The sequence below is a fragment of the Erpetoichthys calabaricus genome, chromosome 8 (assembly GCF_900747795.2).
Source record: "Erpetoichthys calabaricus chromosome 8, fErpCal1.3, whole genome shotgun sequence".
Classification (NCBI taxonomy): Eukaryota; Metazoa; Chordata; class Cladistia; order Polypteriformes; family Polypteridae; genus Erpetoichthys; species Erpetoichthys calabaricus.
This window is the reverse complement of record NC_041401.2, coordinates 127814795-127839911: the sequence shown is the minus strand read 5'-3', so window position 1 is coordinate 127839911 and position 25117 is coordinate 127814795. Positions and strand designations below refer to the sequence as shown.

General features: G+C 37.3%; 1 protein-coding gene and 1 long non-coding RNA gene across 3 annotated transcripts in view; one reads left to right on the top strand and one right to left on the bottom strand.

Annotated features, from left to right (window-relative positions):
• Positions 1–1729: 1729 nt before the first annotated feature.
• The window catches only part of clcn6 (chloride channel 6), a 256330-nt gene continuing 232942 nt past the window's right edge, over positions 1730–25117 (top strand). The window contains exons 1-3 of one of the 2 annotated variants that reach the window (XM_051931370.1): positions 1730–1872; positions 16886–16942; positions 20375–20440. In XM_051931370.1, the coding sequence (XP_051787330.1) occupies positions 1795–1872; positions 16886–16942; positions 20375–20440 (201 nt within the window). In that variant the 5' untranslated portion in view covers positions 1730–1794. Of the gene's footprint in view, positions 1882–16885; positions 16943–20374; positions 20441–25117 lie in introns of both variants that reach the window. The other variant, XM_051931369.1, reaches the window with a different exon arrangement.
• Positions 13596–14664, bottom strand: LOC127529053 (uncharacterized). Its single transcript, XR_007935706.1, has 2 exons — positions 14373–14664; positions 13596–13703 (listed from the first exon to the last, which is right to left on the bottom strand). It is a non-coding gene; the product is annotated as an uncharacterized LOC127529053 (long non-coding RNA).

Below are 25117 nucleotides of genomic sequence, written 5' to 3'. Positions count from 1 at the left end.
GCTAGAGATACCTCCCATGAGCTCTAACCATCATAGCGCCCCACTTTGATGTGGTGATCCACTGATGCCTGTTGCCTGCATGCCCCTCCTTCTCCTGCAAGATTCTTACATGTATTATTAGATTCTGCAGGTAGCTGACCTTTCTGGGCTTCCTTTCTCTATCTCCCAATCTATACACACGTGTACATATACACCCTTCCTTCCTGTCTCCTGAGCATGCACCCTGTCTTTCTATGTAGTTGTAAGCAACCCAGAGCCTCTCCTAAAAGCAGTAAATAGAAAACGTTCTAAACATTAATTACAAGATGTCACAGTATCATTTTTGATTCATTCCTTTCTTATTCTACCAACATAAAGCACATTAAGAAACTTTCTTACCTGCACCTCCGTAATACATACCATGTTTGCTCTTTACTCTCCTTTTCTATTGCTGAGAAGCTAGTCCATGCTTGTATTACATTCTGCATGGATTACTGTAATTCCCTACTGGTAGGTGCCCCTTCTAATCTGTTATCACAGCTCCAGTTGGTACAAAACTCTGTTGCAAGATTCCTGACACAGACCCACAACAGCCAGCACATAACACCCAATCTGCTTCACTTTCACTTGCTCCCTGCGTGTTGCAGGACTGAATATAAAATTCTCTTACTAACCTATAAAGCTTTAAATGGCCTTGCACGGGACTACCTCAGTAACCTCCTCCATCACTATGCTTCTGTCCGCACACCAAAGTCCACAGATTCTATCAATCTCATTGTTCTTCAAACTAGCCTGTGCTCTATGGGTGACAGTGCCTTCAGCTCTACTGCGCCCAGACTTTGGGACGACCTCCCTAAATTAATAAAATCAACGGATTCAATTAATTAATTTAAAAAACAACTTTAACACATTTGTTCAAGACAGCATTTAGCTTATGCTGACTTTCTGACACTTTCGTAATTTTATCCTCTCTGTCCAGCTCCTCCAGTCCATTGTTTGTATCATAAACTACATTATTTATTTATGGTTTGCTTGTAGTATTGGCATTTTTCTATTCTGTTATATTGTCTCTTGTTCTATTTCAATGTTTTGTATATCCTGCAGTGTTTCAAGAGGATATTATTTGTATCTAGTGTTGTCCTGTATAATGCCTGTTGTTCTTTCTGAATTGCTGTGAAGCGCTTAGAGCATGGAAAAGGAGTTATACAAATAAAATATTTTATTATTAATATTATAAAGCACTTTTCAAAGGAAGTACTGTACTTACTTTTTTACAGCACTTGGTTATGGTCACGGTATACAATAAGTCGCAGAAAAAGATAGGTCTTTGTTTAAAGTTTTTTCCCCAACCTTTTTTTTATTTTTAAAAAGCATTGGATTTAGAAGGCCATTACGTGGTGTACAATGCATCAGTACCCATATCGAGCCAATACTGAAACAAGTACATTCACACTGAACCCGACGGAGTATCCTGTGTGAACCAATGCATAAAGAAGAGAATCCAGAGTTGCTCCTCATGTTAACTAAGATTTTTGGAAAAATGGTAGATGTACAGAGTATTCCACGCGTTTGAGTCTGTAAATGATTAATACGTGCGTCAGCATTTCAGTATGCAGTACTTGTACTTACATCATATGATTTGTAAATAAACCACACTTTAGTTAACCGACTTTCTAACAGCGACAGCGAGCGAGCGAACGATATGATGGAAAGCGGGCAGTACCCAGCGCAGCTTGGTCACGTGACACGGCCCTCGCAGCCTGATTGTGCATCACATGAGAAGAGCAGAGGCGCGGTTAACTGGACAGTCTGAAGATGGCGTGTAGCGGGGCTTGTCGGTGTTGTTGTTGCTGTTGTTGCAGAGAAGGAGATACCCGGACGCCTGAGGAACTGGTACAATGGGTGAAAATCTCATTTATTTTTATCTCGTTGGGTCAGAAGGAAGGCAGTCCGTAGAGGACTCGCCCATCTGTGCAGGAACCGCCGTGAACACCCCTGAGTATTGTGCATTATTATCTAGAAGGACAAAAACACTGAAGCAAAGCGCCCATGTAATGATGACAGCAGATCCCTATTTTCCCCAGGGTTCGTATTGAAGATGTGCCAGTGAGTTATTGCTGGGTGAACTCGCAGTAAAAATTTTAAGCAATCACAACTGATAAGTCTAAACATCACTGCGAAGGATTCATGTGTCACGTTAAAATTGCCTTAAAGCTACTATTGTTGTAGTCTGGAGATTCCTCGTATTTTGTGAACGTGCATCATATATGAATTGTGACCATTCTTGCTTATGTTTATTGTGGTATACTGCACCTAATAACAGATGTAACTGGTAGTCAGAAAAAAATATTTACCGCTTTTCAAATTTGCCAATAATAATGCAACTTCAAGAAAAAAACAAAAGCAACCCATTTATACATCAGCTACAGACAATGTTACACAGTACACGAATTCACCATGAACAGTTTTTTTCATGTTTGCAACCTGTTTACATCACCAAAAAACAAAGTGTTTGGAGTGATAGTACTTTTATTTTTTGAACCAGTTTTTTAAGAGCAGGGGAAAGACGGAAATAAAATGGCAATATGTTGAAAGAACGCATACTAAGCTTGTATACTTGAGTTTTAACAGTCCACACTTCATATATTACTATTAATGCACGTTGTAAAGTGAAATATAAGTTGATGTCCAGTATTTTTTAACACAAGAACTATTTTATTTAAGCACATTTTTTGTCAATCATATATAAATTGCATTTATGAAAACCACATGCACAGAATGCTTATTTGCAATATCCTAGTAGCAGTTAGAAGGTTCTATGCGACAAGCAGGGAGTTGAGTTAAGGGTGTGGTGGCAGCTTGTAATGCACAATAACAACATTTGTTTCTACATCACATTTTTATTAAAAGAATATAGCTCAAAGTGCTTTTTACAATGTCAAAGAAATAGTTACAAGAAAAGAAAAAGTAAATTAGGAATAATAATGAATAATAAAAAGTAAATCAATTCAACCTTACAGACAGTGATGTGGATCTATAGTTAATGTAAAAATAGAGTCTTTATGTATTATTTTGAGTTTCTAAAGATGAGTAAGTCTAGTGATAAGGTCATTTGACTGGAAGAACAGAAGAAACAAAAGAAATATAACTTTACAGGGATTCAAATGTCTAAACATCATCCAGCCTCCACTGGGCATTCCATCAATCGTAAATGTACTTTGGTCACTCCTCTTTGTTTCCAGGCTTTTTTCCACACAGTGAGATGCAGTGGATCCCATGAATAGCTGGGGCACAAACCTTCATTTGAGCATTACAGATGGTTGCACAGATCAAGTAGTGGTGGCGGCGCAAAACCCCACCATAGAAAACCTGGAAAGAAAGCAGGTATGGTTAAGATCTACCTGACTTGATTAATAATGCCAAGTGGCATGAATCTACCTTTAAATCTTGAAGGATTTTCACATTTGATTATTATACACATGCTACTTAAACATTGTCTACAGTCTGAGCACTGGGGGTTAGGTTTGCCCTAGTATAATTGTATTGTTTTTGTGCTGAAAGTTTTACAATGCATCAGTAATGTATATTACACTTACTTGAATTTTCTAAAGACTAATGGTTTCATACGTTAAAAATTGAGAGTGTGCTCCCCTCGACTTTTTCATATACTGAGACAGAGGAAAAGGTCATCAGAAACACTTCCAGTTGCGCAATATTTTTCAAATATTATATCTCTTTGTTTCTCATCATAACTAATTGATAATATCGATACACAATCATTTATCTCTATAATGAAAACTGTATATTAAAATTATATTTTCACACTTCGGGAGGTTGAAAATGGTGGTGGAATTTTTTCATGATTACATACGCATTACCTAGGTTACGTGCAAAGTAAAAAGAGTTATAGTCACCTAAAAACATAGAAAAAGTGTTAGTATTATATATTTGTTGGCATAAATTGCTATAGGTAAAACTGCATTTAGCTACATTTCATTATGATGATGGCAAAAAAAAAAAAATCGTAAAATTAAATGTATTACCAGGAACACGACAGGGACATAACAACTTATTGTTCCCATTACATCTTTATATTTACATGGCATGTTCAATGTTTACATGGTAATGTTAAACTGATGATGTATAAATTGAAATCAAATTAATATTGAAAGGATATGCGTTATATTGAATGCAGTTTTTAATATCATGTACACATTTATATTTCCATGATTCCAAAAATTTGGATGATTATTTAAATAAAATGTTACTTCCGGTGAGTAATTTTTCAAATTTCATATGTTTTCTTTTTATCATTGTAAATATCTATACAAAATTTGAATCATCTATCTGTAATTATAACCATAGAGTACTTGAAAATTTGTGAAAGTATTCCGAAAGTTGATAGGATTCCTTATTTTTGATATAAAGCAGGTGTACAAAATCTCATTGACCTAAGTCAAAGCGTTTTTGAGTTATCGTGTTTTCATACAGACAGACATAATTTCAAGGAAGGTCTAAAACATCAAGATTCATCAAAATATAGAGGTCCTATACTTTCTCTATACTATGCATATGAGAAAGTAAAAACGTATAAATATGAGCCTATTACAGCAAGTTTTCTTTATCCAATGCAAGCAGAACAATCTAATTCTAAAAAAAAGCACACCCTAAATGTTAATAATTAGCATGAGCAAATGAGTACTTGAACACCTGTATGTAACAAATTACTTGATTTAAAAAAAAGAATTTGAGTAACAAAAACGATGTAAAATTTTAATGCAGTTCTGCTTCTCTTGTGAAAGAAGCTAAAAGTTTTACAAGCCAGCCCAAATCTATACCATTTTTTGCTATTAAAAGTCCAAAGGCATTTTTTTCAAACTAATTGGACAGAATTTGTAAAATTGCATTTTGATTGCAGCTAGCTGCAAAACGATGCATGATAGATAAGTAAACAGGTAATTGATTTATGGGGACAGAGGTATAATAATGTCCTATACACAAAAAAATTCTTTTTTATGATGGTATAATCTGTAGAACACTTTTGACAAGAAAATGGTGGGTCACCTCAACAATGCTTGTCAATTCTATTCACCGAATTACTGGTAGATGTTTTTAAGGACCCCAAAGTTATCATCTATCACAGCTACTTGGTAACTTATTCCAAGTGTTTATTGTTCCCAGTGTTAAAATAAATCAGACATTCATGTGAAATTTACCCTTATATTTGCATCTTTATTTTTATGTTCTTGTTGATAAACTCATTTTAAAATATCATCCAGGATGCACAGTGGTAATTCCCTTCATAAAGTTAAATAGTTCTGTTATTTAGTTGTTTAGTTAGTGTTGGCCATTGTGAATGTAGTGAGAAATCAAGCAAAATGACACTTTTTATTGGCTAACTAAAAAGATTACAATATGCAAGCTTTCAAGGCAACTCAGGCTCCTTCTTCAGGCAAGCCAATAAAAGTTGTTTTTTTGCTTGACTTCTCACTATAGTTCTGTCATATAACATCTTAATCTCTGTTTGGTTAGACTTAAAGTGTTTGACTCTCTCTCAGTTTATCATCATTGCTCATGCCTTGCATTCCTGAAATCCATCTAGTTGGTCTTATTTGGATGTTCTCTACTGCTGCTATGTCTTTCTTCCAATACGGAAAACAAAAACAGGTTGTATTCCAGATATTTGACACATGTGCAACATATAACTTAATTATAACCTCCATTGACTTGTATTCTTCAATTAGACTGTATAACCTAACACCTACTAGTCCTATTAATCACTTCTGTACACTGTGTGATGTTTATTGTACAAAGTTCACTACAACTCCTAGGCCCTTTTCATAAGGTGTACTTTCAAGTGTGAAACGTCCCATTGTGTATTCAGATATAACAGTTTTGCTTGCTTTATATTTACTTTAATGAAATTTTGTCTGCTGCAAATTTGCTAAAGTCTGAATTCTTTCCAGGTCCATCTGTAATGACTAGATTAATTCTAGTTTAAACTACCAACCTAATTTAGTGCCACCTGTGACCTTAACCAGCTTGTAATTTGTATTCTTATTAAGGCCATTTGTATATCTTAAAAAGAGTATCAGCCCCTACCACTTTATGAGACTACTCTTATCATCACCTCATTCTGATAAAGGTTCCTTTTTGTTTCTTGTGTTTGAGCCAGTTTTGCACCTATACTGAGCTCCCACATCTTCAGGTTTCATCACAAGCCTTTCATGTGGGGTACCTTAATTTATAAGGAAATAACATCATATACATATCTTTGATCATATGATTTGTTAGAGTCTCTTGGAATTTTAGTATTGTATTGAAGCATTATCTTCTCATTTAAAATCAGTTATATATTTGTCATTGCAATGTGATGTTCAGTATTTCACTTAATAATTACTTTTATTAGTTAACTGTTGCATGTTAAGTTTACTCATCTATAGTTTCCTGATCACTTTTTTATATAATGGGACAACATTTGCTACTGTAGCTTGCAGTTTGTACTGTTTTCTCCAGTGTGCAGTGATTTTTTGCAAAATACATTTCCTGTGTGTGTATTTTTTCAGCCTTTTTAAATCTAGATCTAGACAGCACATCTCTGTACAATTTCCATGTCACTGAATTCTGCCTTAATAGGCTTAATCTTCACATGTGAAAACATCATAAAAATACAAATTTAGAGTACAGTAATCCCTCCTCCATCGCGGGGGTTGCGTTCCAGAGCCACCCGCGAAATAAGAAAATCCGCGAAGTAGAAACCATATGTTTATATGGTTATTTTTATATTGTCATGCTTGGGTCACAGATTTGCGCAGAAACACAGGAGGTTGTAGAGAGACAGGAACATTATTCAAACACTGCAAACAAACATTTGTCTCTTTTTCAAAAGTTTAAACTGTGCTCCATGACAAGACAGAGATGACAGTTCTGTCTCACAATTAAAAGAATGCAAACATATCTTCCTCTTCAAAGGAAACAGAGAGGAAAGCAAACAAATCAATAGGGCTGTTTGTTTTTAAGTATGCGAAGCACCGCCGGTACAAAGCTGTTGAAGGCGGCAGCTCACACCCCCTCCGTCAGGAGCAGAGAGAGAGAGAGACAGAGATAGAGAGACAGAGAAAAACAAAGTCAAAAATCAATACGTGCCCTTTGAGCTTTTAAGTATGCGAAGCACCGTGCAGCATACTTAAAAGCTGCACAGAGAAGGTAGCAACGTGAAGATAATCTTTCAGCGTTTTTAGATGAGCGTCCATATAGTCTAGGTGTGCGAACAGCCCCCCTGCTCACACCCCCTACGTCAGGATCACAGATAGTCAGCGCAAGAGAGAGAGAAAGAAAAGTAAGTTGGGTAGCTTCTCAGCCATCTGCCAATAGCGTCCCTTGTATGAAATCAACTGGGCAAACCAACTGAGGAAGCATGTACCAGAAATTAAAAGACCCATTGTCCTCAGAAATCCGCGAACCAGCAAAAAATCCGCGATATATATTTAAATATGCTTACATATAAAATCCGCGATAGAGTGAAGCTGCGAAAGGCGAAGCGCGATATAGCGAGGGATCACTGTAGTTGCTTTTTCGCTGTCTGTATACTTTATTTCACCGTTCCTAATATACTTCACATCCTCCTTGACCATTTTTTTTATTACTGATCAGGGCTTGAAATGTGATGCTGGGTTACAGGTATCCCACAAAAATGTAGTGATTCCCACAAATTCTAGTTTTTAATACACTAATTTCCTGTTCATATTTCTTTTTGTTTGTTGGAGGAATATTCAATATCTTTTTTAAATTACTTTTTTATAATTGTGCTTTATTTGTTACTTAGGAATGAGTTAGTTTTTTTTAATTGTTAAGGTTTTGTTAGGCTTGCATTAATAGTATGCAGCCTACCTTTTGCAGTTGCTCTTAACGTGCAACTGCAGGGGTTGGCAGTCGGTTTTTCAGTGGAGCTGTGAAAGTGTGTATCAGGGGTTGAAGATGTTGCAGGTATGCTGCAATTTAGAAGAAACTCAACTAAACATTGTTAAAAGTCAAAAACATGCTGAACTATATCCTTAACGTTTATATCAGTACTACAATTCAGGAAGTTAACTTGGATTTTTTAGTGAATTCATATTCAGTTTCACCCCTTTTTTATTTGATTAACTGACCTCTGCTTATTGTGTCATCATTGGGACACTTAAAGACACTCGTAGTCATCATTTCTTTGAAATGTTTGTGGTGGACTGACTGGCTTTAAACCTGAATTTGAAAGATACATTCAGAGACACACACAAAAAAGATCAGAATCAATGCTTATGGAATCGAATAACTTTCAAGAAATAGGATCTAGATATACCTGTAGCAAAGGCTGCCATCTCACTAAATAAAAACTTTACAGGATGCCTTTCCGTATGATACCAAAATTCACCCTTCTGTTCTATTTTAGTCATTTAGAAATATTACTTGATTTTGGCAACAATTCATTGTAATCTCATAGCAAGTATGTAATGTTCACTGTCAAACTAATAACAGTCATAGTCATTCTGAAACCTGCTTACTTCTGTTCAGAGGAGCAGAGAGCAAGAGCAAGAGCCTGTCCTGGCAGTACTGGGCACAATGCAGATAAGGGGCCTGGACAGGGTAAGTTTGTCACAGGGTCCACTCATTCACATACCCACATTCATACTGGATCATTTTATCAAACCAGCAAGGTTTTGAGAATGTGAGAGAAAAACTGGAGTATCCTGGAAAAAAGTAATAAAAGAGACACAGGGAGAACATGCACCTTCCACATAGACAGTTAGGTGCTAGAGTTGAACCAAGTACAGTGGAACCTCGGTTCACGAACGTCTCGGTACACGTACAACTCGGTTTATGACCGAAAAGTTCGCCAAACTTTTGCCTCGGTTCACGACCACACACTCGGTATACGAACAAGCCAGGTTCCCTTTCGGTTTGTACATGTTCAGTCTCTCCCTGTGCATTTCCTGTGCAGCGAGCAAGAGAGAGAGTGAGAGAGCGCGGCACACACCCACACACACAGAGGCAGCGCGAGAGACAGAGGCACACACAAAGGCAGCACGAGACAGAGAGAGGCGCGCACACACACAGGAGCGCTCTAGAGAGACACACACACAGACGCTCCAGGCTCGCAAAAGAGAGACGCATGCACACACATACAGGCGCGGGAGAGAGAGGTGCGCACACACACAGGAGTGCTCTAGAGAGACACACACACAGGCGCTCCAGGCTCGCAAAAGAGAGACGCATGCACACACACACACAAGCACGGGAGAGAGAGGCGCGCACACACACAGGAGCGCGCTAGAGAGACAGAAACACAGGCGCTCCAGGCTAGCAAAAGAGAGATGCAGGCACACACACACAGGCGCGGGAGAGAGAGGCGCGCACACACACAGGAGCGTGCTAGAGAGACACACACACAGGCGCTCCAGGCTCGCAAAAGAGAGACGCACGCACACACACAGGCGAGAGAGAGAGAGAGCGAGCGAGGAACGCATAAGGTAGAGAAGGCTTGTTTTTGTTTTCAGTTCTATTTACAGTAATCCCTCGCTATATCGCGCTTCGACTTTTGCGGCTTCACTCTATCGCGGATTTTATATGTAAGCATATCAAATATATAACGCGGATTTTTCACTGCTTCGCGGGTTTCTGCGGACAATGGGTCTTTTTACTTCTGGTACTTACTTCAGTTGGTTTGCCCAGTTGATTTCATACAAGAGATGCTATTGGCGGGTGGCCGAGAAGCTACCCAATCAGAGCACGCAGTTAAGTTCCTGTGTGCTGCTGATTGGCTCAGCGACGGAGTGCTGCATCAACCAGGAAGTCTCATCTCACTTTTTCAGCATTAACGTGCTGCTGCTACAGCTTCAGGGGCTGTGTCCAAGTGCCAACAGAAGATGCAAATGATTGCAGAAAAGGTAAAAGTTTTGGATATGTTGAAGGAAGGGAACAGCTACACCGCTGCAGGACACCATTACAGCATCAATGAGTCCACGATTCTTTTTATTTAAAAAGGAGGAAAAGCATATAAGATCTACGACTGCAGTGTCCTTTAACCAGGGACGAACGAGTTGCAAGTGGACGTGATAAGGCAGTAGTCTGGATGGAATCTGCTTTAGGGATTTGGATTGAAGAGTGCTGGAAGAAGAACAACGGCGGTGCTACACAGTAGCCTGAAGAGGCTCCTTTAGAAGACCTGTAACGCTATCCTTTGTTGTGCAGTAAAATTAAACTCATCGTTATCAGGCAAGTCGTCGTGTCATTGTTGGTGAGTAACCATAATTAATTATCTATGTACAGTACTTATTACATGTACATAGTTTAGCTTCACTGTACACACATTTTACTGTATACAATTTTTCTTGCATTGTACGTATTTATTGCTGGTGGCCTGTCTGTCGTAAAGGCTGTAACATACGTGATATCGGAGACGCTCGATATCTTTAAAATAATATTTAGGTTTTACTGTATATAAACTGTGTTTACATACATAATTTCAACGACTCTTACCTAATATTTAAGAGAATACAAAGGGTTTATGCTGTATAATTGTGCGGGAAATGTTTATAATAGTGTGGGAGAGTTTATAAGGGCTTAAAATATATAAAAATAACCATATGAACATATGGTTTCTACTTCGCGGATTTTCACCTTTCGCGGGGGTTCTGGAACGCAACCCCCGCGATGGAGGAGGAATTACTGTACAGTGATCGGTTCGTAGCCTGCATTGTTGCAATGTTACTTTTCTTGGTGGTTTATTAAATTACGGATTTTTCAAATGTTCATTTTTTCCCCTGTGCTTACAACTCATTAAAAAAAAGTGTTTTTAGCGAGCGGTTCATAGCACTATAGCGCGAACTATTGCAGTGTTAGTTTTCTGTGTTGTTCAAGGTTTTCTCAGTGTTATTCAATGTTTTTACATTTAGTTTACCATTACGCTGTGCATTCTATGGTTTAATTAACTATATTTGTGCTTAAAAACTAAAAAAAATATATATATACAGTAATCCCTCCTCCATCGCGGGGGTTGCGTTCCAGAGCCACCCGCGAAATAAGAAAATCCGCGAAGTAGAAACCATATGTTTATATGGTTATTTTTATATTGTCATGCTTGGGTCACAGATTTGCGCAGAAACACAGGAGGTTGTAGAGAGACAGGAACGTTATTCAAACACTGCAAACAAACATTTGTCTCTTTTTCAAAAGTTTAAACTGTGCTCCATGACAAGACAGAGATGACAGTTCCGTCTCACAATTAAAAGAATGCAAACTATATCTTCCTCTTCAAAGGAGTGCACGTCAGGAGCAGATCATGTCAGAGAGATAGAGAAAAGCAAACAAATCAATAGGGCTGTTTGGCTTTTAAGTATGCGAAGCACCGGCGGCACAAAGCTGTTGAAGGCGGCAGCTCACACCCCCTCCGACAGGAGCAGAGAGAGAGATATAGAGAGAGACAGAGAAAAACAAACAAGCAAAAATCAATACATGCCCTTCGAGCTTTTAAGTATGCGAAGCACCGTGCAGCATGTCGCTTCAGGAAGCAGCTGCACAGAAGGTAGAAACGTGAAGATAATCTTTCAGCATTTTTAGACGAGCGTCCGTATCGTCTAGGTGTGCGAACAGCCCCCCTGCTCAATCCCCCTAGTCAGGATCAGAGAAAGTCAGCGCAAGAGAGAGAGAGAGAAAAGTAAGTTGGGTAGCTTCTCAGCCATCTGCCAATAGCGTCCCTTGTATGAAATCAACTGGGCAAACCAACTGAGGAAGCATGTACGAGAAATGAAAAGACCCATTGTCCGCAGAAATTCGTGAACCAGCAAAAAATCCGTGATATATATTTAAATATGCTTACATATAAAATCCGCGATGGAGTGAAGCCGCGAAAGGCGAAGCGCGATATAGCGAGAGATTACTGTACATACAGTTCATACGGTCTGGAACGGATTAATTGTATTTACATACAATCCTATGGGAGAAATTGCTTCGGTTCACGACCAACTCGGTTTACGACCAGAGTTTTGGAACGAATTATGGTCGTGAACCGATGTTCCACTGTACACTGGATCTGTAAAGCAGCAGTTCTACTCAGTGCCTACTATTGTGCCACTTAAACTAAAATATGTAAATTATACTGTTCTGTATTTTACTGAAATATCAAATTTCTTGAAATAACAACATTCACACTTGTAGCCTTATGTGCACTGTTAACTGTCTTTAAGCTACAGAAAATATACCTGACAGGAAAAACAGTATAGTATGGATAAACAAATAAAAATACTTTTTCTTGGCATATTTTATTTTACATTCTCTAGGAGTTTTTGTGTTACTGTACTGAAGCATTTTCCTTTTGGCAAATATGGGTTTTTATCTATATTTGGAATATACATACATTAAGTAGATCTCTCTAAATGCAAAATTAAAGAGTTACTACGTTTAAGTTAAAATAGCAGAAATAAGTTATTTGAAAGACTGGCTGATAACTATGTACTGAATATTTTATAAAGTACTTTAACCATCAGAAAGAATAAATTGTGACATTTGAAAAAATCCTTCAAATATTAATATTGAAGCCTTTTTTTTAAACTGGTGTTTTGTGTCCCACCCCCCCACAGAGTCTGAAATCCCCCCCCTTGTGTTAAATTTAGCACAATTTCAAAAATGAATTTCAAGCCATGCTAATGACCTAATAAACTCTCTGCAGCAGTTAATTGAAAAATCTCTCCAGTTCATTGTTCACATTTTTCTGTAATATTTTTCTTGTGACTTTTAGTATTTCTGATTTTTTTTTTTTAATATCAAGTTTTGATTGTTGGTCTAAAACTATGGAGTACTCTTTAATTTATTACTGCTTCTTAAATTGAAGAATATGTCCTTCCTTTTATCTACAACTATCTACAACTTGTGTGACTTGGCTTCACCCAGGAAATTTCATAAGGTCATTGATCTTATCATTATTCAGTCTTGTATTGTATCATAAGTACTATGTAACTAAGAAATTTTCTATATACGATATTTGTAGGGCTTTTACCAAAGGATGATGTTATTAGCAAGCAGTGTGGTGTAATGATTAAGACTTTGAACCTAGGACTTCAGACCTTGAGGTTGTGGGTGTAAATCCTGCTGCTGACACTGTGTGATCATGAGCAAGTCACCTGCCTGTGCTCCAATTGGAAAAGTGAAAGAAATATAACCAATTGTATCTCAAATGTTGTAGGTCACTTTGGATAAAGGTGCCAGGTAAATAATAAGTAATAATACTATTATTAGGTCACTGGAGCTGCTGACTATTGATCATGTGGCAGGCTGAATATTCCAAAATCCGAAATGCTCTAGAATCGGAAACTTTCCAGAAACATTTTGAGCACTCACATGATGCCACTGATGCAGCATCCAATTGTTTTTTTTAAAGCTTTTTTTTAAGCATAGTGAATATGAACAACATAAATACAGTATTCAAGTAGATGTAATCATTTTGAGCCTGATGGTGATGGAAAGAATAGTTCTATCTGGACCACCATGAATCATAGAGTGCCATGGTGGCTAAAGGGAGCAAAACAGTAACACCTGCACAGCAGTTCAAAAGTGCTGTGCAACAACTTTTTATTAAAAAAAGAAAAAAAAAAAGAAAAAAAAAAGGATCTTTGTTCGGAATAGGTTCTTTCATTTTTGAAGTTGTGACCTCATCCCACTTAGTATATACTGTATCCTCTTTAATAAAACCCCTGTGTGCGTCCATGTGTCTGTGTGTGTGTGTGTGTGTGTGTCTTCTGGTGAAGTGCGCATGCGCGGGGCACTCTTTAATAAAGGACATCATTGCTGGGGAAAGTGCTGATTGGGTAGTCGTGGCCGCGCACATAAAATCCGTTGCTGGGGAGATGCCACACATACAATAATCAGCTGCACGCCAGCACAGATTAAAATACTTGCTGGGGAACTGCACAGTACTTGCTGGAGAGACGCCACAGGCATGATTATCAGCTGCACGCCACACATTACATCAGTTGCTGGGGAGACTCTGCTGATTGCCCACTGTTGTGACAGAAAATTAAACACATATTACTGACAAGGCGGAAGTACAGGGAAGGGCGGAATGAGTGGCAGAGTCACCGGCCTCTAGCAGATGCTTCAAAGGCCGCCTGACGCGTCACACAAGACAGAGAGGGCGGGACCTATAAAATATCGCGCGGCCGATCCAGTCGGATTTCGGTAAATGAGGTAAGACCTAAAACATAAGGCACGAAAAATCCAATCGGGTACTGAGATGCGGAGACCAGCTTCCCCAAAGAGGTGGGATTAGTGTTTGTTGTTGGGCAAGTGTTCACTCTGAGGATGTCTGTTCCAGTGCCCGTCATTGTTACGGGATTAATGTCTAGTACAGTATATAAAATGACGCCATCCAGGATCTCTGCCTGGGCATAATGTTGACCAGCGTCCACAAGAGGTTTGCAATGTGTGATGAACAAAGGCAACAAGGCACACAAAGAAAGTGGTAGTTGGTTTGGGAACATGTCTCTGAAGGTTAAAATAAAAAAAAATTGGGGCATAGCGAGAGGTAAGACTTCTTTATTAAACTGCTTGAATTCAAGCGTGAAAATATACGTATGCCACAAAACAGAAAAATGTGCATGGCAAAAATTTAAATCTTGATTTATTTTACTTGGCATACTTATTTCTATACAATTTGTCTTTGTAAATCACAGTCATTTAGTAAATGTTCGTATTTGAATGTGCCTCAAAACTCACATTGACATCACAGATGATGTGCATTAATGGAATATCACTGCTTATCGTTAACAAAGCAGCTTCATTCTTATTAGGTGATCTTATTACAATATGAGTCCATTAAAGTGCTCTGATTACGTTAGGAAAACCAGATATTGCTGCATGTTGCTCTTTTTTGTTGACAAAAACATGTTTTATGTATGTGCACTTTACAAAAACAATGGTAGGATATAAGCTTAGTCTTTAACACAGAACCAACATCTCCTCATACTCCCATTTACAGTAGGCCTGCCTAAACATTTTTTTTATCCTTTCTCTTCGTTGTTAGCTCGATCCAACATTTTATTTTTTTTCTCTATTTTTTGCATTCTTTGTCTTTTATGAACTAACATTTTAGATAGTGACACAAATGCATTATTGTGGTTTGTAGCAGTTTAAAATCAGTTTTGAATGATTTGCAATAAACCACTTGTATGTAATTTTCCAATTAAATAGTTATGTGGGTAAGTTTATGTATTTTGTTTTTTTTCTTTCTTTTTTTTTTAAATTTCGGTCACAAGTAACATTCAATATATCAGTTAGGCTAAATTAAATTAATGAGTAAGTTAATAGTTTATATCAGTACTTCTTAAAAGTATTTTCTTTTAAGGTCCCCTAGGCCAAATCATAGATCCTCACAGCCCCCTTTCACACCCAATTAATTAAACTTAAAGGAACACAACATTATAATAATTCTTTGGGAGTCGCAATCAGTCTTGGGTACATCCTGGTGTAAAACTAACCCTGTCCTAACATAACTTTAAACAAACTGATTTACTTTTGTACTGAGACTAAGCACTGTTTTTAGCAAGCTGAAAACTGAAGGGCACTTTTCTCCATGAGAAATTTAGGAAACCATAGAGAGGGGGAAATAAGGGGACACTACTAAGACAGGAGATTAAAGGGTGGATTGTTCTAGCCTTCCAGAAACTCTAAGTCCTCATATCCCACAAGACTATCACTTTCAACTCCTAAAATTTTTCAAACAACTTATTCCATGGTCCCCTAGTTTGAGAAGCACTGGTGTGTATAAACATGACAACTGTAATAAATACATCTTCAAGTGTGCTCTGTATTGCGTACCGATTTCAGATGATTATATGTGACTACATAATTAAATTGTATAATAGTAGTGGTCAAAGTAATGTAACTGTGTTTTAATTTAAAAGGTTTAATCTTCTAGAGACTCACTTTTTTTTTCTTCTTTAAATTAGAAACTTTGTTAAAAGTAGCCTACCTAGCTTTGTCTGTTCCCTGAAGTGATACTGGTTAGTGTGGATTAAGAATTAGTATGCATCGCTAGAGATAACAAATAATGGGAAAAGATCTCTCTATGAAAATATTAGAAAAGAAATTAGCCATTCATAAAATATAAATGTTCATAATTTTTTCAGATGTTTGCAAGTACCCATTAATATAATCCTAAAGTAAACATGCCAGGTTCAACCTTTTTATTTTACTTCATATTTTATTCTTTTTAAAGAACCATTTAAACGGGAGTCTTTACTCATATAGCTTTTTATTTAGGTGGAAGTTGAATACGGAGTTTCATGGAATGGTTTTGAAGCATACTATTGTAGTTGCTGAATTATTTTCATTTATTTGAGTGAATTGTGTTCATTTAAATGTTTTTATTTACAAATAAAGAAATTAAATTAAAAAAATTACAATTTTAAAGTAACCCCCCCTTGTGTGTCTCTCTAGAGTGCTCCTGTGTGTGTGCGCGCCTCTCTCGCGTGCTCCTGTGTGTGCGCGGCTCTCTTTGTCTCGTGCTGCCTGTGTGTGTGCCTCTGTCTCTCGTGCTGCCTCTATGTGTGTGTGTGTGTGTGTGTGTGTGCCGCGCTCTCTCGCTTGCTCGCTGCACAGGAAATGTACAGGGAGTGACTGAACATGTACAAACCGAAAGGGAACCTGGCTTGTTCGTATACCGAGTGTGTGGTCGTGAACCGAGGCAAAAGTTTGGTGAACTTTTTGGTCGTAAACCGAGATGTTCGTGAACCGAGGTTTTACTGTATTGTATATCTGTAAATGTTAAAAGTGAAAAATATTTATGAAACACAGTTTCCACTTTGAAGAGTTCCTTCATTTTTTATTTTCTGTCTTTGTTTTTTTTTTGAGATTTTAATGTTTTTTTTTTTTTCAGACTATTTTGGGGGATTCAAATGAAGAAAATGAAATTCTTCCAAGGAAAGATTATGAGGTGAGTTCTTCACATTTACTTTTAACTCTTATTGGCTTTACCATTTTAGACTTTCTGGTTAGTTTCAGGAAACAGTGCAGATGAGGAGAGGTCAAAAGACTGAGAAATTCTTCTTGAGATCTTATCTTACAGTATAGAAAGGACAATTTATCCTTGAGATGTGGACTGTGTCAGCTAAAGAAGACAGAAAATAACAGATTTAATGAAAGTTTTATTTCAGTGTAGTGTTTTTTCAACCTATATTTACCATTTTTATCTATCTCGCTTTTATTAATGTGCACTTTTAATAAGCTAGAGCTTCCTTTCACTCTTCTTAGAAACCCTCTAAACAAAAAGTTGAGAAAAGTTTCTGCTTTGTTCTGTCTTCTTTTAATATTAAAGATAACAACTTAAATATATACTGTATACATTTGCAGTTTTCGAGTTTCAAGTTTTGGTAAACTTTTGACTATGTTGATTTTCAGGTTACTACAGTTTTAGGTCATATAACAGCTTGCACAAGTACCAGTCAATCAAAGCAAGCCTAGCCCCTGATACAAGACCAGATCCATTCAATCTCTTTTGTGAATAGACAGAAGTTGAACAAGGGTTTTTTTTTTTTTTTTGTATTAAATAGTATTAAATTCACTTGTCATGGGGTTAGTCATACCAGATACAGAGGTAGAGAAAAACAATGAGCAGTGTTCTGCTGGCCAAACCCCCGCTAATTTTATAATTCTATTGTGATGTGTGTAGGAGGAGTGTCCTCTCAAAGTGGTTGCTCTTCGGGTGTGATGTGGACACTGACTTTCATACTATGTATTAAATGCTAATAAAACATTCCAAGCTAAATATTATTAACTTACGCTTACAGCTCCAGTGATAGCAGACATTAAACTAAATTATGATCATACAATAGACTGCTGCAGAGTAAATATCGATGAAATGAAACTCTCCTGATAAGTCCTCTTTCTAAATAAAATTGAAGCCTGTTACTGTATGTTCTCAGTAGAGCTTTCAGAATTTATCATTTTGCCTGAAGAAGGGGCCTGAGTTGCCTCGAAAGCATATTGTAATCTTTTTAGTTAGCCAATAAAAGGTGTCATTTTGCTTGGTTTTTCTCTACATTCATAATGGCTAACACAGTACAACACCCTAGTACTAACAGTTCACATAAATTTTGACAGGGATTGGGGATTTTTATGGACTACAAATGGACTTGGGGAAAATGGCCAGCTCATCAAAGCTATGCTAAGGTGATTCTGCCATTGATGCTGATTGAGCAGGCTCTATCAAGAATGTCCTGGTTTCTAATCCTGTCCTTCCAGTGTAACTACATGATTAACATCAGGCAGCGCTGATGGACAAAAAAGTGTTTCTATTGATCTTGCACTATTGCCAGCCTTGTCCATAGTCGATATTGCTCCGTCTATAGAAAACAGTATTGGAGGATCATATTTTCCAAGGCAATAAACTGACTCGATGTAGCTTGAAAAAACCTATGAATCAGGAACGTGCTGGATTTTTTTACTGCCATATCCCATAACTTTTTGCTGCTATTGTGTGGATCTTGTTGTTCTTTGCATGTAGGTCTTCAGTGACCTTGTTGTTCTCATTGAAGCAGTCTTGGTGGATGTGCTTCTTGTTTAGTCGAAGTACTGAGTTTGCTGCCTCAGTCATCATTTCTCTGAAATTGTTCTGTTTATGGGTTGCACCACCAGTCAGTGGTTCATTTGGGTGGCTCAACAAGGCTGGATAAAGACGCGTGCTGTTGGTAAGGGTGCAGAAGCTTAGTGACATTAAAGGTAGTGTAGATGAGCTTTAGCCATTGCCAGTGTTATTGTACAACTTAAAGGTAGTGTAAACTAACATGATCAATGCAACATTCTGCTCCTCGCATGTCTCTCATCATCAAGTGTGGAAGAATAATTTTAGTGTAACATAAGCATAAAGGCTTAATACATGTCAGAAACATATTCAAGCACACCAGGAAACCAGATAAAGGTCAAGTGAACAACAAAATGTACACTGAAATATAACAATTGGTTTAGGAAAAATACTGAGATGGTCAAGTAAATAATGTACCAGAAGAAGGTTGATGTAATATACAAAATGTACTGAAGGATGACTAAGATATAACTAAGATGTCAGCAGATGGCCTGTAAACGAGAATGGACAGTTTTATATGCACAGAAATTTCAAGGGTGGTGGTGGAACTCAAAAGGAACAAGAAGAACCAGAATATAATATAATATAGACTTTTATTTTATATAAATCATTTGGGTGTAAACCAATGAACCAACCAGACTAAAATGTATGCATTGATTGACACTGTATGTAAATTCAGTAGTTTATAAAGTGAACCTCTATTCTTTGTTTCTCTGACCATTCTGATCATTCTGAAAATGCTGTTAACGGACTGCTTTTGAAGAATGCTCCCTCCAAGGCATTTTGCTGAGAAGTAATTAAAAGATATAATGAACAGCTTTTCTCCTACCTGATTACTGAATTGTCCTGTTAGGGGACATTTCTTTTTTAATAAGATGTTAAATTTCTACCACATGGTATGTTTCCATTCAGATGTTTGTGCATCTCCGTTGTGCTCTAGTTCTATACAAGGTCAGACCAACACATTTTGCAACTCACAACCTTTTTTTTTTTTTTCTGAGTTCAGAGTAAATTGCTTTCAAACTCTGGAAGTCTTAGGTTGCCCTGTCTTTTCTGCCATTTGCTTACTGTCTGCCTTTTTTCAAATTTTTCAGAATTGAATGAAGTAGTGATGTAATTGCATGGCACAGCGTACTAAGCCTGATGACATAATCAGCTAATCAATGGAGAGATGGTTGCCAGTGTTTTTAATAATCGATTATTATCGATAATGTCGATTAGTTTTTTGCAGCTCTAGCCTAGTTCATTGTGATCCAGTTATCTCTTGCACTTATATGCAAAGTTTTGGATCAACTCCGATTGCTTGAAAAATTAATTTTGGAAGGATAACATATACAAATATTCTTGATAAATTATCCTCTGAATTTTTGTGTGAAACATCTTGCTGGTGTTCGGGAGAAATGTTATTCTAGAAACTGTAAATCCATAGTTTTTTGTTGCTATGTTCACAATGTTGAAATTATCGAAAAAGGAAAACTGTTTCGTATAATATGTTTTCAAAGCTGATAGTGTCATAATTGTGCACTTAGACCTTGAAGACTTTTACCAAATATTATACATAACATTCAGTAAGGTCTTTATAATAGATCAGAAGAATATATAGCACAATAATATTTGAAAGAGCCGTGGAAAGCTTGAAATAATGCCAATTGTTTATGCTTCTGTAATGTGCATTCTCTAATATTGGGTTGCTATACTAGTGTTAAATTACTAATGGTTTTATGAAGTTGCATAATCTTTGGTCAAACTTGCTCATCAATGATTTTTCTTTTGTTTTATTTCTAGAGTCTAGATTATGACAGGTGCATCAATGATCCTTTAATGGAAGTCCTGGAATCTATGGACAATAAGGTAACATTCAATAAGAGGAAGAGAGATCCAGGAAGTTGTGCAATTGAGTTTATTTCAGAATGTCAGTTTAGCTGAAAATTATATTCATATTACAATAATAGTATTTTAGTGTTAGTAATTACTAAGTAGTACTAGTATTTTATACTCTGGGCTTAAATTCTAATGCCTTATTGTGGAATCATCCTCTACCAAATTAAAAGTGACCTTTCTCAGTCTTCATGTGAGTATTTCTCTCTGTCCCATTTGATTTCAGCAAACTTTACAATGTTTGAATTTTGTGCTTGCTCTGACCCCCAAATGATGGATTTGCCCCCCCCTCTCTTACCTTTCCACTTATTAATACGGTCATTTTGTTGTATGAAACTCTCATAGTCAGTCTGCTTGCTTGGCCTTCCTTGATATTTATGTGACATTGTATGTGTATTTATTGTTTACGTATGTATGTATGCCTTTATACATTTTTTAAAAGTATAAATCATTTTATGCATCTGGTAATGAACAGATTATGAGGAATCAGGAATTAACAGTATCATCTCCAGACAGAGGAGCAGCTTCAGCGACAGACTGCTGTCACTGTCCTGCTCCACTGACAGACTGAGGAGATCGTTCCTCCCACACACTTAATTTAATATTGTTCTTTATCAGTATGCTGCTGGAGTATGTGAATTTCCCCTTGGGATTAATAAAGTATCTATCTATCTATCTATCTATCTATCTATCTATCTATCTATCTATCTATCTATCTATCTATCTATCTATCTATCTATCTATCTATCTATCTATCTATCTATCTATCTATCTATCTATCTATCTATCTATCTATCTATGTCTGCATCATTAAAATGTTTGTAATATACATGTTTCTTTGCTTTTGTCCGCATTTTTTTCATCAAATTAACTTTGCCATTTGACCTTTTCTGTTTTTTAGTTAATAGCTTCTTACATTTTGACCATGTTCTGTTTATTACAAGAAAACTCCCTCCCTGCTGCCCCTCACACCTGGAATTATCCCAGAGTAAAAATCTCTCATAAAATTGCCAAATAAATTGATATTGTGTCAACTATGATTGATGAGACAGCAACCATAAAACTAAAAGTCATTCTTTTGTCTAGCAATATTGTTTTATGTGTTTATTGAAATTAATTTTATTTCAAGAAAGTAATAGTCTGCAATCAAGAAGTGAAAATTTGCAGAACCTATATAGTAAATTATTTCAAAATCAATCTATAAAGAATACCAGAGAAATAAAAAAACAGAGAAAACCTAACAAACAAGAATTCAGTCCCAAACCAAGAAAAAGAGAAGAGAGCCAAATACTCTGTATAAGTACTTAATCTAAAATGTTCAATTGTCTTGCAATGTTTTAAAAAAAATTAGGACAGATCCTTTAAGCAAGAATTAGATTTTTTTCCAAATTTCAAGTAATAAAGAACATTAATTACCTACAGAGTTATAAGTGGTGGGTTGGGATTCTTCCATCCAAGCAAGGTAAGCCTGCTTGCTAGTAGTGTGATATGGGCTATTACAATCAATTGGTCTTTCTCCACTTTAACTCCACCTGGGTACATACCAAATATAGCCGATAATGGGTTAGGAGTGATTGTGACACCAAGGCTGTCTGATAAATATTTAAAGATTAATGTCCAAAATAATGTTAATTTGGCACATTCCCAAAATATGTGGCCTAGTGATGCTGGAGCTAGACGGCAACCCTCACAAGCTGGATCTTGTCCTGTGTACATTTTGGCCAATGTTAAATGAGATAAGTGTAATTGATGGAAGACTTTTAAGTTCAATTATTGAGTGCTTGGCACATATACAACTAGAATGTATTCTATGTATGGCTGACTTCCATAACAATACTGTTTTAATACATATATGTAATCTATCAAGTGATCTGCAGGAGCAGATAATTACCAAAGTACAAGATAAATGCTTTACTCTGCAGAAGGACGAGACTACTGACAGCAATAGGGGCTTCTTGCTTATATTCACTATGTCGTTCAAAACCATTTAGTGAATATTTGCTTTTTGGTAAATCTTTCCCAATCAGAGCAACAACTATTGAACTTTTTAGGATAATAGACTCTTTCCTACCTGACTTAAGCTGGGTTAGAATGGAAGGACTGTTGAGGCATCTGCCCTAGCCAAACACATACTATGACAAGGAAACAGGCTGAGCTACAGGCACAAATCAAAAGATTTGCACTTTATGCCCAGTGGATGCTCTGCATTCCATGCAGAGAAACCCTAGCATCAAAGCAGTTGAGCCCAAAACTTTTGTCTAATGTCATTAGTCAATTAAGTCAAAACAAGACCAGTGAAATTTTGCGTTTCCTCTGTTATCTGTCAGGAGATGAGTGCTTTTCCCATAGCTTTATGATTTTATAGTGAGGCCAGGTGTTCAGACTGATTAAAATCGTTTTTCATGAAGAAGTTTAACTTTACTAATACAGTAAGTTCAACAATGAAAACTTTTAAATTAAACATCTGCAACATTTTATCCAAAGTTAGATGAATTATGTCTGAAGTTCCAAGAAAAAGACTTGCATTTGTCACATATGGATGACAAATTCAACTGCTTAATAGGGAAGCTGGAGATGTGTTACAGGAGTCTTCAGCAAGAAAATATTGAGACTTTTGAGAACCTGATGACATTCATTAAAGGCGGTGAACTGAAAAAAGTGAAAATGCAATTTCAGAAATACTTTCCAGTAAAAAGTTTTCACATTGACTGGGTCAGAGATTCATTCACTGTAACAGTACCAGATGATTTAGCTGTGCTGAGAAGGACCAGTTTATAAAGATGACATCTGACTCCAACTGTGGACTGCACTTCACATCTTAGTAACTGAGTGAATTCTGACTTGGCATAAAGGATATCTCACGTATATGGCAAATGACAGTGGGCATTATTCTCGTTTTTTCTGCGTTCCGTTTTTTGAGTTGGGCTCTCTGCTTTTGGGTCACTGTAAACAAATCACATATTTAACTTGAACAATAACATAGTAGGGATATCATTTCAAGGTATTGTTAAGTTGAGTAAGGAAAAACAGTCCCACTGAAGCCACTGGCTACATTTGGAAAAAGACATTCCTTCATCAGATTTCTCCTCACAGTTCTAAGCATTATGCAATTTGTCAGAGAGCATCTTGTAAACCCCATCCATAGGTTACTTCCAGTGCATATTATAAAATTATTTATTTATGATCTTCGTCTTCTTCTTCTTTCGTCTCCTCCTGTTAGGAGTTGCTACAGCGGATCATCTATTTCCATATCTTCCTGTCCTCTGCATCTTGCTCTGTTACACCCATCACCTGCATGTCCCCTCTCACCACATCCATAAACCTTCTCTCAGGCTTTCCTCTTTTCCTTTTGCCTGGCAACTCTATCCTTAGCATCCTTTTCCCAATATACCCAGCATCTCTCCTCTGCACATGTCCAAACCAACACAATCTCGCTTCTCTGACTTTGTCTCCAAACCGTCCAACCTGAGCTGACCAAATCTTAACATCTTTATCTCTGCCACCTCCAGCTCTGTCTCCTCTGTTTTTTGGTCAGTGACACTGTCTCCCAACCTTATAACAGCTGGTCTCACTACCGTCCTGTAGACTTTCACTTTAGCTGATACGCATCTGTCACAAATTACTCCAGACACTCTTCTCCACCCATTCCACCCTGCCTGCATTCTGTTTTTCACCTCTCTTCCACAATCCCTGTTACTCTGTACTGTTGATCCCCAAGTATTTAAACTCGTCCATCTTTACCAACTCTACTCCCTGCATCCTTACCATTCCACTGACGTCCCTCTGATTCACACACGTATTTTGTCTTGCTCCTACCAACCTTCATTCCTCTCCTCTGGCCTTCTCTATACTTCTTCATCAACACCCTCAGAGCAAACATCGCATCTGTGGTGCTCTTTCCTTGCATGAAACCATACTGCTGCTCAGTAATAATCACCTCCCTTCTTAATCTTATTTTCCACTACTCTTTCCTCTAACTTCATGCTGTGGCTCATCAGTTTTATCAACCCTTGTAGTTACTACAGCACTGCACATTCCCCTTATTCTTAAAATTGGTACCAATATACTTCTTCTCCACTCCTTAGGCATCCTCTCAATTTCCAAGATTCCATTAAACAGTTTGATTAAAAACTCCAATGCCATCTCTCCTAAACACCTCCATGCTTCCACAGGTATGTCATCTGGACCAATGGCCTTTCCATTCTTTGTCTTCTTCATAGCTGTCCTTACTTCCTCTTTGCTAAGCCGTTACACTTCTTGATTCAGCATGTTCACTGAAATCTGCTCCAGTGCCCACTCTCTGTCTCTTGGATACACTGTCCATCACTTCATCCAACTCACTCCAGAAATCTTCTTTCTCATCCATCACACACCCAACTTGCAGGGCATATGCACTAACAGCATTCATCATCACACCTTCAATTTCCAACTGCATAATCATCACTCTGTCTGACACTCTTTTCACCTCTAAAACACTCTCGATATACTTTTCCTTCAGAATAACCACTGCCCCATTTCTCCTCCCATCCACACCATGATGGAACAATTTGAATCCACCTCCGATCCACCTGGCCTTACCTTCCTTCCATTTAGTCTCTTGCACACTCAATATATTAACCTTTCCTCTCTTCATCACATGAGCTAACTCTC